This window comes from Poecilia mexicana, unplaced genomic scaffold (genome assembly GCF_051168715.1).
Source record: "Poecilia mexicana isolate PSO_F unplaced genomic scaffold, ASM5116871v1 scaffold_20, whole genome shotgun sequence".
NCBI classification, from domain to species: domain Eukaryota; kingdom Metazoa; phylum Chordata; class Actinopteri; order Cyprinodontiformes; family Poeciliidae; genus Poecilia; species Poecilia mexicana.
In genome coordinates, this window is record NW_028263389.1 from 16,435,550 (window position 1) to 16,453,156 (window position 17,607).

Genomic DNA, 17,607 nt, shown 5'->3' on the forward strand with positions numbered 1-17,607 from the left:
CGTAGAAGTTGTTGGTAAATCTCAGCTGGAAAAAATGTCAGATTTCTTTGCTCTTTATTCGTCTTAATATTCAAATTTTCCAGAAACTGAATTCGTTTTAAGGCTGCTTTGCATTTTGACTTGAAATAAACCATTTCGTGATATAATTTATTGAGATGCACCTGTAAAGCGTTCAGGTTAGTAATATTGCATTTATTTCACACATTAAACATTCTCCTTTCTACATCCTGACCTTTCTTATAGCAGTCAGGTCAGGTTTTTCCATCGATCTGTGCAATTAAAGATCCTGAATAATTAAAGATATGCAACAAGGGGTGGGCATTTATTGCATCGTTTATCATTTATCATGATAAATTTCTTAATTTATGATGTTTAAACCGCCCCCAAATTGCTATTTTTAATATTTTCTTCACTGTTTCCTCAATGAAAGTGTCAATTAATATTAATACATATAAAAATATGATTAAATGCAGTTACTCTGTGCAGTCTGGTGATAAAACGTGTTCTAAATAAGCATATTAGAAATTAATTATTTTTCAGTTTGTGGTCTATGATTGCTGAGCTCCTAAAAAATAGTTTTAAATAGTTATTATTGTAATAGCACCACAAGATATTGTGATAAAACTTTAAGTCCATATTGCCCACCCCTAGATGCCACAAGCTTTACTCACAGCAAAAGCGTGCAATAAACTCCTCCTATTGTTGAGCAGAGGTTAACACACACACAGTTAGCCAAACACATCATAGAGGGAAAGAAAATCAACGAAAGCCTGCGTTTTGGTGTGCAACCAGCTTCACAGCTGCAAATAAACCCTTTTTTTACTGTAATATTTGGAACTGGGATCCAAATGGATGAAGCAACAAAGCTCACAGCAACGCAGCATGCCGCCTCCAAGCTACACTCGGCCATCTTGCCTTGCTGAACAACCAGGGCTGCAGCTTCCCCTGCCGGCCGTAGCCCACCGGAGGCCCCGACAGGATCCGCTCTCCGGGTGGAAGGCCTCTCCCTCTACGGTTAGCCACCAGGAAGGGGTTCTCACTAAAGCACATGGGCTGCGAGTCCACCAGGCACTCCTCTTCCTCCTCAGGAGAAACTGTTGAGTCAACGGCTGGACTGTCAGGGACGCTGGACGTCCCGTTGTGGGACAACTGGGATTGGTGGAGATAATCAGTGAGGGGTTCGGCGGGTTTGCCCGACCCGAAGGGCTCTATAGGGGCTCCGTGGTTGGCTGGCAGGGGGGCCTCCATGGGGGCAGTCAGAGTAACAGAGGCAGAGAACTGAACAGGAGCAAAAGATAAGGAGGACTCACAGGACGATCTCGACTTGCTGATATTCAAACTCACACAAAGGAGATAAGAGAAAACAAGAAAATGGTGTTCAGTGGCTTCCCACTGCTAAGTCAGGAAGGTGAAAGTGATTCATGTCTCCATAAAGGAAATAAATCGGCATAAGTTTAAAGTTTTATTGTAGAGCAGTTTTAGAGAGAACCACTAGTTATAATCATCATTTTCAGTTTAATCCCTTAACAGGACATCTAAAACTTTCAGCAAGTTAAATTTAAGGCTTTTTAAGACCATTTTAATGCTAGTTTGAATGAAAGTTAAGACAGAAAAAACTACTAATGTAGAAGATGATAGAAGGATCCTGCTGTCTCATGTGGGTTGGGAACAAAAGTGAGCTGGTGGCAAAAAAAAAATTAACACAAGTGACACATTTGCACTTGCACAAAAAAGCTAGCTAGCTAGTAAGGGTAAAGTAGCAGCTAGTTACTGACTGCGTCAAGTCAGAATGTGACAAATGTTTGCCTGCCAGAAAATTTCAGCAAGAATAAAAAAAACTACATGCAAGATTGAATACACTGCAAAACTTACTAAATGTTTTTTGTCTAGTTTTTAGAGCAAATATCAAAAACCAAAACTAGTTTACAAGTAACTTTTCAGCAAAATATAGGAGCTTGTTTTGAGTAAATAATTCCTATGATGAGTGTATTTATGGTGAATCTACATTTTTAAACAAATTTAAGACATTTTAAGGTCTTAATCTTAATTTAAGGCTTTTTAAGGATGCGCAGCCACTCTGCATAAACCAAAGGAAGATAAGGAGGAACGTCCGCGACTCTATGAATAGAAAGTTAACACAGACGCCTCCTGCTGCTAAAAAGAGTGACTTGCATCACTAAAACTCCTCTGAAGCATTGAAGATAAGTTTCTAAACTAGTAGAGCTTCCTAACCTCCACATTACTGCAGACTTTCACCCTCTGCTTTAAAAATACTTCATCAGTTTAACCAGGAGGGTGAAGGATGCTTAACATGAAACAGCCGACACAGCTGAGACCAATGATCAATCGATCTCAACAGTTTGACTATTGAAAAGCGGCGATTTGGCTCTCGGGCCACAGTCGGCGTGAGGGTCAGAGGGACGGAATGTGAATCGTGACCTTTTGACACCGACACAGACGTCTGCGAGCGACAGCTGGCTTTTAGAGTGGAGAAGTCACCCTGTTGGCTCGCCAACATGCCAACGCGCTGAGAGGTCCGCAGCTGTGTGCCGGCTCAACGGCTCGTTGAGCTTTTAGGGGTTAAATATGAAATTTCCTTAAAGAGAAGCGGAACAATTAGGTGTCAACAGGACAGGTGTACTTAGCGGTTTTAGTTTCCCCTGATACAACTCAGTAAGAGGTCAGTATCATCAGCACTTTGGGTTTGAATTTTTCATTTTTCATAAGAGTTAACAGGTTCACAATCAGTGGAAATATATTACAATACAAATAAATTAAATGTGAAATGTGAGCAATTTTATAATAACTTGTCTTTAAGCCAGTCACAGTAAGCAATAAAATAATTAATCGCAAGATAAATTAAAATCACAGCATGTAGTTTGATTAATTTTTAAAGAGACGCTGCTCTTTAATATAACTGAAAAGTCGCCATTTTGTAGCTAATTTGCACTTTTTTGTTTTACAAAAGTCCTAACTTTTTTCTATTTTGTTTACAGAGACTTCGTAAGCCATTTCTGTCTAATTTATTTAGAATATTTAAAATATATTCCAGTTCCAGTGTTAAATGTTCTTTCTAAATGAAAGTTTATTGATCTTTGAGAGAATGTACTGGCACTATTACGTCTTTTAACATATTAGTTGAAAATGACCTAAAAACAACAATATTATATTTTATCACAATAACTTTATAAGCAACATTTGTTATTATGACAGGCCTACTTGTCTTCCCCTTAAATACTTCAGAGAAATAAGCTAATATCCAAGGTGGCATTAATTAAAAATGTGTAAAAGGGTCTAGTTGGTTTGTTTTGTCCAACTTAAAAAGAAATCAGGACCAACATAACTAGGCTCATTCTCAGGCCTCTAGCAAAATTAAACATATTTTTCCGCCAACATTTAACCTACAAGTCTTAATTAAACCAGTCCTACTTTTTTAAAAACTGTATTAAAACTCCAGCTTGATTAGGAGCTGCTGCATTTGGTTTGAACCACCATGTGGGAGCGCTTCAGATCTCACCAACAGCTGCTCAGGGTATGTAGGTTAAGTGCTGCTGCTCTCTCAGAACAGAGATCTATAATTAAGTCTAGTTACAACGTCAAAGACGACATTATTTAACATCTTTAAAGAGAAAACTGCTAAGAAATCATCTCATTTTTAGGAATGTTGACATCAAATTTAAAATAAAGAGTCTATATTTAATAAAAATCAGGAGTTTGATAGTAGTAGAGAGAAGAAGAGTAAAGCTGGAAGACGAAACTCACAGCAGGACGATAAAAGGACAGAGCCGGACGTCCACACTAGCCGTCCCAAGCAGGACTTTCAGAGCTCAAACCGAGACGCTCGTCTGTTCCTCTCAGACACGCCGTCCCCACCCACCGGACACGCTCTGTCCAACTCAGAGCCAGATGCACGTTTAAAATATCGCAGAGAGCAGGCCGGGTGATAGAGGGCAGCTGTTCCCTTCCCCCAACTCGCCCACTCTCTGTCACGGTTTATTCTGACGCAAAACGTTCATGTTGTAGACAGTCAGTCCTTTATTATGGGCTTTTCTTCTTTACTTCTTCATGGTTTAGTTAAATCATGACAAGGTTCTTCATCCAGCAACCCTGGGAGGGGTTTCGGTTCTCCTTTAAAAAGGTCCAGCTCCGGGTCAAACATGACATATAACCAAGAGAGCCTATTCTGAGCCTCTGACCACACGCAGCCAGAGAATCCTCAAAGGCAACGACCCCGTTCTCAAACACGTCAAAAAGTTAAATCCATCCTGGGTGAATTCTGTTAGTTTGAGGCGAAACCTGAAGATAAGGTAAAAGAAAAATAAAGAAAAGAGGACTCACCCGGTTCACTTTCTGGAGGCTGGTGGTGGGGAGAGCAGCCAGGGTTTTGTAGTCAAGTTTTAAAGGTCCAGTGCCAAGGTTCTGAGGAGAAATAAAGCAATAATGTATTTAGAAGAAAACCAGTCTACACACAGGTTTCAGTAATTCAAACATAACACTTTTTAAGACCTTTTAATGCCAGATTGAATGAAATTTAAAACAACAAAAATATAAATATTGGTGGATCCTGCTGGCACGCAAGAAGTGAATTAGTGACAAAAACAAACGTCGTCCAGCCAACAATCAATACATTTTATCCATGAGAGACACAAACAAGGCTAAGCTGGGTAGCTAGCAAGGGTATATTAGCAGCTGATTACCGACTGTTTTGAGTCGCAGAACGCAATAAAAGATGTCAAACTTTTGCCCGACAGAAAAGTTCTGCAAGAAACAAAAAAAACTACAAACAAAATAAGTAAATTGAGCGTAAAGCAGCAATATCTGCAGCCCCACTTGGACTAATGTTGCGTTCAGACGGCGGGTTTGTCTGAGCAGGGTCTCACCTCCGTCTCCTCTTCTAGCAGGCGAGTTGCCTCCTCACGCTCCAAACGCATACGCTCCTTCACCATGAGAGGAAGAGGAGGAGCAGAGTGCAGAGAGGAAGACACCCAGCCACACACAGAGTGATGTGATGAAGACAGAGATTGTTTAAAGAGGAGAGAAGTGTTGTTATAGACGAGGGATGGGGGGAAACAGAAAGGAAGGAGGTGGGATGATTGGATGATTATGTGCCGCACCAAACACACCAGAAGGACAGGTGAGAGAGAAAAACAGCAGGGTAGAAATCACACAGATTACAAAGTACACTATTCACGTTTCTATGGGAGCAGAAAAAGCATGCAAGGTGAAACATTGCAGGAACAACTCTCCAACAAAACCCACAGACAGGAAGCTTCATTCATCCAGTTTCTCAGCTAAGGAAACTTATTCCGATTCATATATTTGTATCTTTCTCATCCCTCAAAATGTTTCACTCACCACTTTCTCCATCTCCTCTCGCTCCCACTGCGACGTCTCCCTGACCATCTCAGACTCCTGCCAGAAAATATGAAATTTCAACTTCAGTTCGCAGGTTTTCATGCAGCAGACCTCAGCAGAAACAGGACATGTTTACCTAAACTTGGCAAAATAAACAACCGTGCCGGCGCATTGTGGCAGCGCGAGTGTGTTCGCAAGCAGAGCGAGGGGAACTATAGCTGGTCAAATTCCACCTGCTGACACCAAACTGCTGCTGCAGCAGAATCGCTGCACAAAACATTTGATGCATGGGCTGACTGGAAAACAGCGGCGCTGGTCTGGGGTGATACTGACTGGTTGCTACGTGGTGGACTCTTTCAGTGTATCGTACCTTCTGTATGATCTCCATCTCCTCTGGGCTCAGGTCTCGGTCTATGGAGGAGATGCTCTCCATGCTGTTCTTGCGTACGATGCCGGTTGCAAACGGGTTGGCGATGATCCCAGGAGACGCCTGGAATAAAAATTCGCATAGATTTGTAATTGAGTATTTTGAATTGTTACATATTTTCAGGAATGCAGAAGCATGGACATCATACAAGGACAAAAAGTCGGCTAGTTTCAGAATCGGTGAAATCGTAAAAATGGAGCTCAAAATGTGCCAGAAGCTTTTAGAAAGTAATAATGTCAGCTGTTCCTCCAGACTGATACTCAGAGTTTTTTCACATCTGATAATCTGGTAGACGCGGTTTGATTGGACCATTCGTTACATTTTCATCTGGTGTGGTTTGCTTTACACTGCAATGTGTCAAAGGAACTAAACTGTTCAAAAAACTTGCAGAAAAACCCTTTCTGTGCTAGGATGCCCCTTCGTCCAAATGCAGGTGGTGGGAGACAAAAAAAAATTATTTTAAGTTAAATATTTTATTAGGAAGATGGTTTAATTGTTCAACTTTAATACATATTTTTTATTTATTCAAAGTTCTTGAAGAGAAATCCTAATCAGCAGAAACTGGTATCGGTAGGTCAAAATTTTCAAACATTTGAGAACAGACAGAAAATATGTGCAGATTTTGGTTTGGTGGTAAAAAGTTTTAAATCGACACCAAAATCACTCCCAGTCATTTCAGATGCAGCTTTTCCTTGACCAAAGTGTTTCCTGAGAACTCACCTCACCAGCTGCGACTTTCCGCGGGTCAAAGCCGTCGCACACCAGCATAACCAGGGAGTCCCCGACCGCGCGGAGCACTCTGACCGCCTCTGTGTGGGTCATTCCCAGCAGGCTGTGGTTGTTCACCTCCAGGATGCGCATGCCAACCTGCAGCCGTCCGTCTCTGGCTGCGGCGCCGGTCGAACTCACCTGAAGACAAAACAAGCGTTACGTTTCCAAACTGGCTGGCAGAACTGGGTGATGTGGCTTAAGAATAAAATCAGATTTTTTTAAACGAAATTTAACGCTTTCTTTAAAAAAAAAAATAAAATAAAAGAAGAAGAACATATGACAGAAAACATTTCCAAAATAGGGCTTTTATTTCAACCATAAATTCTCTGCTCTGAGTTGTACGACACAGAATTACAGCCAGGTACGATAATTTTTTAAAGCATGAGAAAAGATTTATTAGAAAAAACCCCGCAATTTTACCAGGAAAAACAAATTTCTTTGTAAATTTAAATAATTTACCAGGAATTTCTCTAAATTTCCTGGTAAATTTAGAGAATTTTGTCAGGAATTTAGAGAAATAAAGAGAAAATCTGACGTAACCAGCTCAGTTGTTTGCTCACTAATGATGACAACTTGATGCTGATGTCTTAAAAAATTACGTATTTTTATTAAGTATTATCACAGAATGCACAACATTGCACATTTACATTTTTTTATATTTTATGTGGAGTTCTCATAAAATGATGAGCGTATGCTGGCACTATTTAAACTTTTTCTGGTAATATTACAACTTTATTCCAGTGTTATTTTGACTCTATTGTCATACGACCGTATTCTTGTAATATGACTATTATTGTAATTTTTTAAAAATTAGAGTCTGGCCTTAATATTCCACTGTAGAGATGACTGATCTGTTGCAAATAAACAGAAGCTGTGAAACAAGATGGCGACCTTGTGTGTGCTGTGGAAACCCAATGAATGTTTATTGGGGAAAAATAAAACCTTCAAAAACCAAAAATGGACGTGGATGAATCCGTTTTGTTACCTTGGAGATAAAGATGCCCTCATCTGTGGGGTCGAAGGGGTTTCCAGCGTGACCTTTCGCTCCTCCGCGGATGCTAATCCCGAGCTTCTCGCCGGGCTGCTTTTGGATCAGAACCTCCTGCATCCCCGGCGGCGAAGGATCCCTCCGCACCAACATGCGGATCTCCTGTTTGTTGGCCAGCAGGGCCCGCACGGCTTCCTGGTGCGTGGCGTGCCGCAGGTCGATGGAGTTCACCTCTAATATGCGGTCGCCGACTCGCAGGCCGCTTTGACACGCCAGACCGTGAGGAATCACCTGAAGGAGCGAGAAGCAGAGATTGAAAGCAGAACCAGAATATTTCAAGTATTATCCAGGTAAGTTTTTAAACTTTTCCAGCACCAAACTAAAAACAACACAAATTAACTAAAGAAGATGCTTCAACTCACTGTCATATATCACTTACTACTGCTGCTAATGTCTTGTCATAGTATTCTATTTAGGCAGGAACAAAGCAAACAAAAATATAACAATTTTGAAGGTAAATGCTTAGGATAGGCTAGCTATGCAAAACATTTTCATTTTGCCCATAACCATTCTTAGATAATGAGATTTTATTCTGCTCAGTTCTAACTATTTTGAGCTCCTTTCAGAATGAGCCATTTTAGGACCGCTCCCCCTGACTCAACGCTTACACCCACATATGAAAACGGCTGCAAACTCATGTGCAATTATACACCTGTACATCTTTGAAAAGCAGAAGTAGAGCCTCCTGCACAGTCAACAAAAATGAAGCCAGTGGTTTCTGGATGGTAAGTCAACTACAAAACATTAATCGTTTCCAGGAGCCATTGTACGGAGAAAAACTAGCTGACCAAACGTGCAAGGACTCCGCTGGGGTTGCTAGGTAACGGCACATGGCATTTGTAAGGTTTCTGAAATGGCTCAGTTATATTATAGCTAAAGACAGGCTGCGTGGTTTTTTTGTTGTTTTTTTTAAACACTTGATCTGTTTTTAGAAGCAGTTAAGACACAAAGTAAAAAAAAGACAAAACAAAAAAAAAAACATGTAAAATGTGAATTTTGCACAATATGTCCCCTTTAAATAAATAAAAAGTTTCAGCACCTTTGAGATGAAGACCCCAGGTTCATTGATGCCGAACGGGTGGCTGGCATGGTCACTGCCTCCAACAATGCTCAGTCCAAGAGGGCCGCCTGACTTCACCAGGGTCACCTCCTGTTGTGTGAATTTGACAAAAGAATCAATAAACCTAAAGTCTGTTTTGCACTGCACACACAACATCTCAGCAGGCTAGAAGCATAAAGCACACTCCTCTCATCACAGCCAGCCTTCATACCATGCACCATCTTCTCTGCAGCTGAACGGCATTAGGGATGAAGCGGGGAAAACGAAGCATCAATGAGGTTTCTGCAGCATTTCACTAAAACATCTAGAAAAACTCGACCAACGAGATGAGAATAAGGAGTCGTCTCACCTCAATGGGATACTCGTCCTCCAGCTTCCCCATGTGGTTCCCCTGAAGGCCTTCCTCGTCTTGGTCTGGAGAGGCGGAGGGTTCTGGGGGCGGAGGGGAGTGGGCCCGCGCCCGGTTCTGACCCGGAGAGCCCCCCGGTGCGTTCAGGTCTCGCTCCACCAGCAGCGCGATGGTGGGGGAGGTGCCGGTAAGGAGCGCTACTGCCTGGTCATGCCTGGCCTCTGTCATGTCTACACCATTGATCTGGATCGACAGTGAAACCAACCATGGAGGAGGTGTGAGCCCACCAGGATTCTCCCCATTTACGACCAACAGGATGAAAATTGACCACAAACCAAACCGGAAACATCAAGCTGCCACTGGATTCTGCATGTTATCATCTGTCATTGTAAGCGAGGATGTAAAAACTTTGCAAAAGTGTTCAAACCCCTCAAAGCTTCAAAGGGAAAATATATCAAATATTAGCTAAATAAAGACGAAATGATACCGAAAAAAAAAAAAGTCATATGACTGAAATATTTTTGCAAAGACGAATTAAAAAAAAAACTGAATTATCCAACAGAATTGCACGATTCTTCAATTACGTCCTACTTTGAGTTTGTTTTTGACATTTAATGTGACAATATGTGAAAAAGCTCAAGTGGTATGAATACTTTTGCACTGTCACACTTTTATCTTTTAAACGTAGAATTCTGGCAAATGCTCCATGCTAATTTATTTGAAGAAAAGCCAACAGGGCAGCAGGATAACAGAGGGATTCAACAGAGGGATGCTGCTGGCAGAGAAGCGGCACCTTGTTTCAAAATCCAGAAACTTCTCAAAAGTTTATGATGTCATCTTTTATTCTGATCACTTTAAGATTCATTCTTGACTTTCTTCACTTAAAGCACAAGCGGAGGACAGAGTTCTCTCCAAAATGTTTGCTTTTAATAGGGCTGTAGTGATACAATAATCTCACGATACAATACACGATATTCTGCCCACGATACTATATATATTGCGATATCCAACAAACAATACAATTCAATACACTTTTGCGATTTTCTGAAAGATTTTAGAGGGACAGTGATTTTTGTGACATTTTGTGATGTTATAGAGTTGGATTGAATTAATTTAACTGAAAATTGATTAAATACCTGGCTCTGGTTGGACATGGACACAGACTTAAAATCGACAGCTGGACAAAATGAATCAAAGAAATGGCGAGAAAACATGTTTCTTTTAATTGAAACAGTACAAACTGTAGCTTACATGCATTTGTAAAGTAAATAAAGTGCACCAAGTACCCTGCTCTGAATAGTTTGATACCTTTTTAACCTCGACACTTAACATCTGAAGGAATCACTCTAAGCCTGATGACCTAATCACTCTCCTGGCGAAGCAAGCAGTGAGTGAGCAAGGTGATAGTTGGATGTTACGATACTTGCGGATGAATATCAATTTTTTTCTAAGAAAGAAAATATCGATATATATTACAATATTGATATTATTACACAGCCCTAGCTTTTAAGTCAAGAAAGGCAACTAAACTACTACATTCAGTCCCTATAAAAAGTATTTACCCCCTTTTTATTGCTTTTTATCAACAAAATCATGCTTTTTTTGACAAAAGATAAAGGACTAAAACCTTTTATTTCTTCAAAATAATGACAATTATCATAAAATATGTAACATTAAATAAGCAATTGCATAAAATCTGCATTTAATGGATTCACCTTTTGGGAGCAAACACAGGCTTGCACATCTGAATGATACAATTTTTGTGTTTGTTTTTTGGGGGATGTTTGTTTGAAAGAAATGTCTTGGGTATGTTATCACTTTGTTCTGTTTTTATGTTTTACTTTAAATACAGAATAATGATTAAAGTAAGACATACAAAGGAACGAGAGCAGGATCAAATAAGTATATGCTTATCTCCTTTTCAAAGTTATTTAAATATCATGGAATTTGAATTATAAATGTGTTTGAAATAAATAAGCAAGTTACTTTGCAGTAACCAGTTTTTACTTCAACATTTAAAGTTTTTCTTGTTTGTTTTTTGTCAAAAAAGTCACGTTGTTTTCCTCACGATTGATTTGTAAAAGCAATAAAGAAGGTAAACCATCCAAGAGAGTGAATCATCTTTAAAGGTACTGCCTATGTTTTACAGCCTGGTATTACAAACCGCGCACTGCTCCATCCTGACCAGCAGAGGTCAGCACTGACCCGACAGTAACAGCTCTTACCAGGGCTGAAACGCTCTGCTGCTGCCATGACGAGACACCCGTCTACCTCAGCAGCAGAGCAACTCCGCCCAACACCACACCCACCACCAAGCAGGCAAGGAGACTCGCTCAGAGTTAGTGAGCATGCAGAGGGGCGGCATGTGATTACAGGTGAGAGACAAAAACAGAGGAGGAAGAGGGGAGAAACCACCAGAGAGAAAGCAAAACGCATCCAAGGCTTGAAGGAAAAACCTCTGAAAAGAGCAGTGTTGCATTCATTGGCAGCAGAAACAACAATGTCAACTGATTACAGGAAACAAATGTTCAAAGAAAATTCATGCAGGACACCCTGAGCTGTGTAAACCATCGATGTGATGGTTTCTGCAGTCGACTCTTCCCAAGAAGCTGCTCTGAAACTTTGGGCTTTCATAATTGTTACAAAATATTCAGATTATTAACTGTGGCCAAAAGATTTGGACTTTAATGTGACAAGACCCGAGCTCAGGCCTGAAAACCTCAAAACTGAGCATAGACGGAAACAAGAATTTAAAACATTTGTAACTTTTGTTTCAAAAAGTTAGAAGCCGAACTGACAAACATGTTCACTAAAAACCAAGAGGGAATTTTACTGCTCACAACAGACGTGTGCGATTCTGCATTGGTATATAATCAATACTAGGTAAACACAAGGCCAGTGTTGGCAATACTTATATTTTTTATTAAAGTTTGATATCATTAAACTTCTGACCATTTAATTATTTATGTTCCAACTCAGAACAAAGTTTTTATACTTTTATAACATGTTAACATGATAAATGGTGAAAATAGAAAACCGTTTGTGTATTTTTCCAAAATAAAGTGAAATAATTATATATTGTGTTTTGAGCAGATCAAAACACAATCTTTTGTGAAGTAGAGCTGAGAAATTACACTAAACTATCACCACGGTAATATTAATACCAACTTGGTATCATTAATATTGATATTTTGGATCGATTCGTCCACCTCCAGCTCGCAAATAAATGGAAATACCTGTGATCAGAGCCAAGCACTCTCTGTTAATAAGGGTTTTTGGCATGAATGCCACACCATATGTGAAGTTTTTATCCGTTTAAGCTTTCCCTCTCCATGAGAGAGCATGCTATATTTGAAACGCTGGAAATCTCAGGACCTACTTTCTCTTGGAAACACACTCACTAACCTAGACAAAATGTCACTAGAGTAACATTTTGTCTACGCTTTAGAATAGCAGAATGGAGTTACACACAGTGTAACTCCATTCATTATACTACAGTTAAGTATAAATCTTAGTTGGATATACTTGTAAAGGAAAGGTGCCAAAATTAGTTTTTGGAGTTTAAGGTTTAACCGTAAAACACAGATTTTGAACTAAATATTGTACGTTTGTGGTACAAAATAAACAGCATGTTTTACAGTAAAGCGATGTTACTCACAGAGATCACCCTGTCGCCGACTCGCAGTGTGCTGTCTCTGTGTGCTGCTCCACCCTCAGCAATCCTGGAAATGTAGATTCCCTGAAAACCGGACAGACGGTGACAAATTTTAAATCTTCTCTTTTTGTCACTTCTGCTAAAATTTGTTTCAGGAACCTCTTTGAACCATTTTGAAACAATATACTAGTCATGTTCTGTTAGTTTCTGAGCCTTATTAACGATAGAACTGGAGAACTTTGGAAGTAAAATGTTTGGTGCAAAAGGCTAAAATGTTGAAATAACTCTGTTACCTTACTTTCTGGTTGATTGAAATAGGAACATTGAAATAGTTTTATAAAATCCAATCATGACTAGACGAAAACCCTAATATTTTGCACTCTAATGAAAGAAAAACATTCCTTCATCATGTCTTCAGACATCATTTTGAGCTACTAGCTAAAGCACCTGCAGGAGCAAACATTGCTGCACCAAAACCAGCGATCAACCAACCATAAAACACGCCGCAGCACTCATTAAGAAACAAAACTTTGAAAAACAGCCAACACTTACAGTTCAATCTGCCTACAATCACACGTTTATGAGTCCTTTCCTTTTTCTCTCTGTGCTTCCTGAGCTGCAGAGCCACGCTGGTCCGAGTCTAGACCTCACCACGTCTAATTACAGTGAACCGCTCGAGTTTCAGGGCTGGCTATTCATATCTCTGTGACCGCGGCAATGATAGGCACAGAGAAGATGGATATCGCTCACTGTGACAGTTCCTGTTAGAGCGCCTTCCCAAATGATTCCCGCTCTTTAGTTATGGAACGACTGGTTGCGTCTTAGTATAGTTTCTGACCTGGAAGTAAACCAACTGGGGGTTTTCAACCATTTTCCACTTTATTTGTCAGGTTTGATTTTAACAAACAATGATTCTTCAGTGTTGACAGTGTATTACAAGGATGTAGCTAATTATTATTACTTAATCGTAGCTTAGAAAAAGCACATTCTGCAGATTTTTCATGAAACTACTTAAGCTTATTTTGCACAATATTAATAATATGTAAAACAATATGTAAAAACAATATAGCAGCTAAATAGATACTTAAGTCCTTTCTGCTTGATTTAATATCAATACAGTTTAGAGCTGATCCGTTAGCTATTTTTTCAATTAACCAATTAATATTTCACTTGAAGAGGTTTAGAGAAAAAAGATTTTTTTATCTAAATTACAAAATATATATTTCTTTAGTAAAGTTTAGCTGAATTTAGCTTAAAAATGACATATTTTAGAGTTCATATACACCAATTAATGATTAGTTGATTACTAAATTGGTTGACAATTGTTTCAATAATTAATTAATCTGGTTAATTGTTCCAGCCCTGGTGTGTTTAGGTGTTTCTTACAGTGTCTCCTGTGCGGTACGGTGTGGAGCCTTTCCCCCCGGCGATGCTGAACCCAAGGCCTTTGTCGTTCCGGATCAGGCAGGTGGAGAACCTCTGCCGCGGTCCGCTAGGACTGCTCTCCAGGTTGAAGGCGAGGCCACTGCTCCGCCTCTCCCGTGGGAAGTAGTCATCCTCGGGCCTCAGCGGCGTGGTGGTGATGGCGTTCTCGGGCTCCACCATGCGCTCGCGCAGTACCGTCATGGAAACCGTTGCCCCGGAGCTGCGGAGAGCCTCAACTGCAGTGTGATGCTCCGCTTCATGGAGGTCTACTCCGTTCACCTGAGAAACGGGTAAAACTTTTGAAACGCCTCAACAGAAACTTTTTTTTTTATCTATTCGTGCCAAACTAATTTTTACCTCTAGAAGCTTGTCTCCCACTTTCACTCCTGCTCTTGCTGCAGGACCTTCCTCAGATACTCTGGAGATGAAGATTCCCTTAAAAAGAAAAAACAATCCAACAGAATATTTAATATCTACAGCTTGCATTTTACCTCTGCTATCCCAATCTTGTGGGTTTTTCACCTCATCATCTCCCTTGTAAGGCGTAGATCCTTTTCCCCCAGCAATGCTGATACCAAGCCCACCAGACTGTCGAACGATAGTCAGCGAGTGCTGCAAGTTGATCAAAAAAAAAAAAAATAGTCAGAAACAATGGGAATGAATCTCAAAGAAAAAAATGAGGTTCTTTTTGTACAGGTAAAAATGATGAAGAATTTGTAGAAAATCTTTATTCCAGTTTAGACACTGAATTCCCTCCCCCAGATTACCAGCAGGTAGTGTCGGTCATGCATGTAGCTGTCCTTAAAGATTCAATAAAATATTTATTCAAGTTTGCTAGTCATAGTGCGAAGGAAAATTATTTTATTTAAATATCTTTTGAATTTTGAGACTATCCTTTAATAAAATAATGTGTTAGACGCACACGTGTGCTCAGTGGTCAAAGTTAGAAAAGGGAGACGACACACAGGGTGTGTGTTCTCTATGTAGGTCATGCAGAAAAATGAATTGAAAAAGTCAATAAGGAAACACCAAGTAACAGCAAGAAGAGTGAAGAGTCCTGCATGTGGAAACTGCTTTTGGTTTTTAATTTTTTACACTGTTTAACCTCAAAATTAATGCACTAAATGTTCTTCTTTCCAGATATACATGACTGAATAATGAACAAGTGTTTTGAGTTGCTGCCGTTTTAAGCAAGTCTGAACAAAATTTAAGACCCATAATTAGCGTATTTAAGGCCAACTTACATTTTTTTAAATGAATTTAAGTTTTTTTAAGGATGTGCAAACACTGCTATAGAATATCTGACTTGCCTTTCCATGGCGTACAAAGACACTTATAGCAAATACTGGTTCACCAACACCTTCACATCTGATAGTGTAGCTAAAGTAGCCAGGCAGTAAAAGGTTTTTTGAATATGTAAAAAAAAAAAAAAAAAATCCCACTTAAAAATGATCTAGCTAAACTATGCAGGTGCTCTGTCTACGCTTATGAAGATTCGCTCACTCTGATAAGCCAAATGCTTGGAGTAGGCAGAGGAGTTTAACTTATCTGATTGATTTTCCCAATATTACTATGATTATTGGGAGAATTTCCATACTGTGTCGAGAACAATGAACTTTCAGTTCAAGACGGTGAATAAAAATGGAAAATAAAGTAGCTCAATTCGCTATAACAAAAAGTAACTTAATCCACAATGGGTTGCATTCTGTAAGTTTTACAGCCTTCATTGCAATACAGCTATTTATACACAATCAGGACACATCACGAAGAACATGCATTCATCATATACGTGACAGGACTTTGTGTTTCACAAAATGTGATTCATGTTTGTAGGTTATCTTAAGATGCACTAAGTGTTCTTCTTATGCAATCTTTACACAAGCAGCTTAATATTTTAGTTTCAGTCATGCAAGGAGAGTAGATGAAAACTTATAGAAGACAGTGGAGCAAACATGCTCTTTCTCACATCTAATACAAAATCCAGTTTGATATTCAAACGTTTATTCAGCTACACTTAAAGTAACGGTAAGGGATTCATCCATGCAAACCGATTATTCTGGTTAACCTGAATATGTTTTTCTATTAAGAAAAAAAAAACATTCTGCTCTACAAATAATCTACATAAATGGAAAACATGGAGCAAAGCAGCAGAGGGAGAGGAGAGCAGTGTGCCAGAACCTGATGCTTGACAGATTTGCACCATCAAAGAAAGAAATGGAAGCATTGGCAACATTTTAGATGGCAGAACAACATTTAGTATGAAAAGAAACATTTAACAGCACAGCCCTGACCTGCCCAAGATTTAGTTCTCTGGATTTACAGTGGCAGAATCAATCTCCGCCAAAACCTTTCAGGAAAATGATACATGCTTAAAATATAATTGTATACCATCACAAAATAGCTTTGGTAACTTAACAACCTGCTTCATGAGACAGGATAAAGAGTTCATAAGCTCAAATAGTTAATTCACCAATTGATTCATCGCTACTGTAAAATATAGAGTCTAAAAACAGTTTGTAAATATGTTCTTTTCCACATTGGTATAGTTTTAGCTTCACCCAGTTCAATTTCTATAAATAAAATAAAATAAAAATCTCCTATTAAGCACCTTTTGTTACTTGGTTATTAATTGGATAATCCAAACAGAAAGGGCTGAGCTTTTCATATGCTAATGTTGAAAGTATTTTTTAACTGGAGATGCATCCTTCGCTACAAACGATCAAGCGTACATTAAAAGAACATTATGTGATTTCTTTGTAGGAATTTTTAAATGCACTTTTCATATTGCATAACATAAGCTTAAGTGGTTAAAGGAGAAATCTGCAGAATGTGATTTTTTTTGTCCAATCATCAGAAGAGTTGATTATAATGTTTTCTTAACTGGTGTCAAAGTGGATGCCTTTCATCTTATCCATCAATATTTAGCAGTAATGTTCCAGTCCTAATTTCGGGTTCTGCCACACAGGCACTCCAGTAACGGATCTGTTAGTTTTCTTTGTGATTGGCTCAGATTAATTTGATTTGTGTGACTGTTTTCTCCACTTCCTAAACCTGTGTTAGCCTGGGTGGGTGGGTGATGCACGGATAGGCACACTGGGTGGGAAAGAGTAGGTACAGACCTCTTCCTCCTCAATTCGAGCAGGTTCAATCAGCAGATTATTGACTTGATCAAATGACACCCCCTGTTAGGACAGGAACCAGCGAGAAGCATGCGGATTAGTCAGGCCAAAATTAAAATATCCACTCATTCCCACACCCACACGGTACACGCTCTCCCATTAACATCACACATCACTGTCTGCCTGCCTTGAAGCAGAAGTGATCCCTCATTCGCTCCCCAGCCACCAAAAGCAAATACAGGCAGAGGTGGAAAGACAAGACCAAGGAGCTGAGCCAGAGTGCAAAACAAAACACAAACAACCAGTGTGCAGCGAGAGCAAAAACAAGAAAGCAAAAGCTCCCGAACCAGAAGAAGAACCTACTAACTCTAACAAAGAACTGCCTTACTAGAAAGCTT

General features: G+C 39.5%; 1 protein-coding gene across 1 annotated transcript in view; it reads right to left on the reverse strand.

Annotated features, from left to right (window-relative positions):
* Positions 1-17,607, reverse strand: part of scrib (scribble planar cell polarity protein) — a 72,259-nt gene that overhangs the window by 16,969 nt on the left and 37,683 nt on the right. Inside the window, exons 16-29 of the mRNA XM_088001214.1 lie at positions 17,210-17,272; positions 14,613-14,702; positions 14,448-14,525; positions 14,052-14,369; positions 12,669-12,749; positions 9,011-9,253; positions 8,641-8,751; positions 7,539-7,832; positions 6,503-6,691; positions 5,726-5,845; positions 5,356-5,412; positions 4,881-4,937; positions 4,339-4,419; positions 916-1,278 (exon numbers count right to left, since the gene is read on the reverse strand). Of these exons, the coding sequence (XP_087857340.1) occupies positions 916-1,278; positions 4,339-4,419; positions 4,881-4,937; positions 5,356-5,412; positions 5,726-5,845; positions 6,503-6,691; positions 7,539-7,832; positions 8,641-8,751; positions 9,011-9,253; positions 12,669-12,749; positions 14,052-14,369; positions 14,448-14,525; positions 14,613-14,702; positions 17,210-17,272 (2,145 nt within the window). The remainder of the gene's footprint in view (positions 1-915; positions 1,279-4,338; positions 4,420-4,880; positions 4,938-5,355; positions 5,413-5,725; positions 5,846-6,502; positions 6,692-7,538; positions 7,833-8,640; positions 8,752-9,010; positions 9,254-12,668; positions 12,750-14,051; positions 14,370-14,447; positions 14,526-14,612; positions 14,703-17,209; positions 17,273-17,607) is intronic.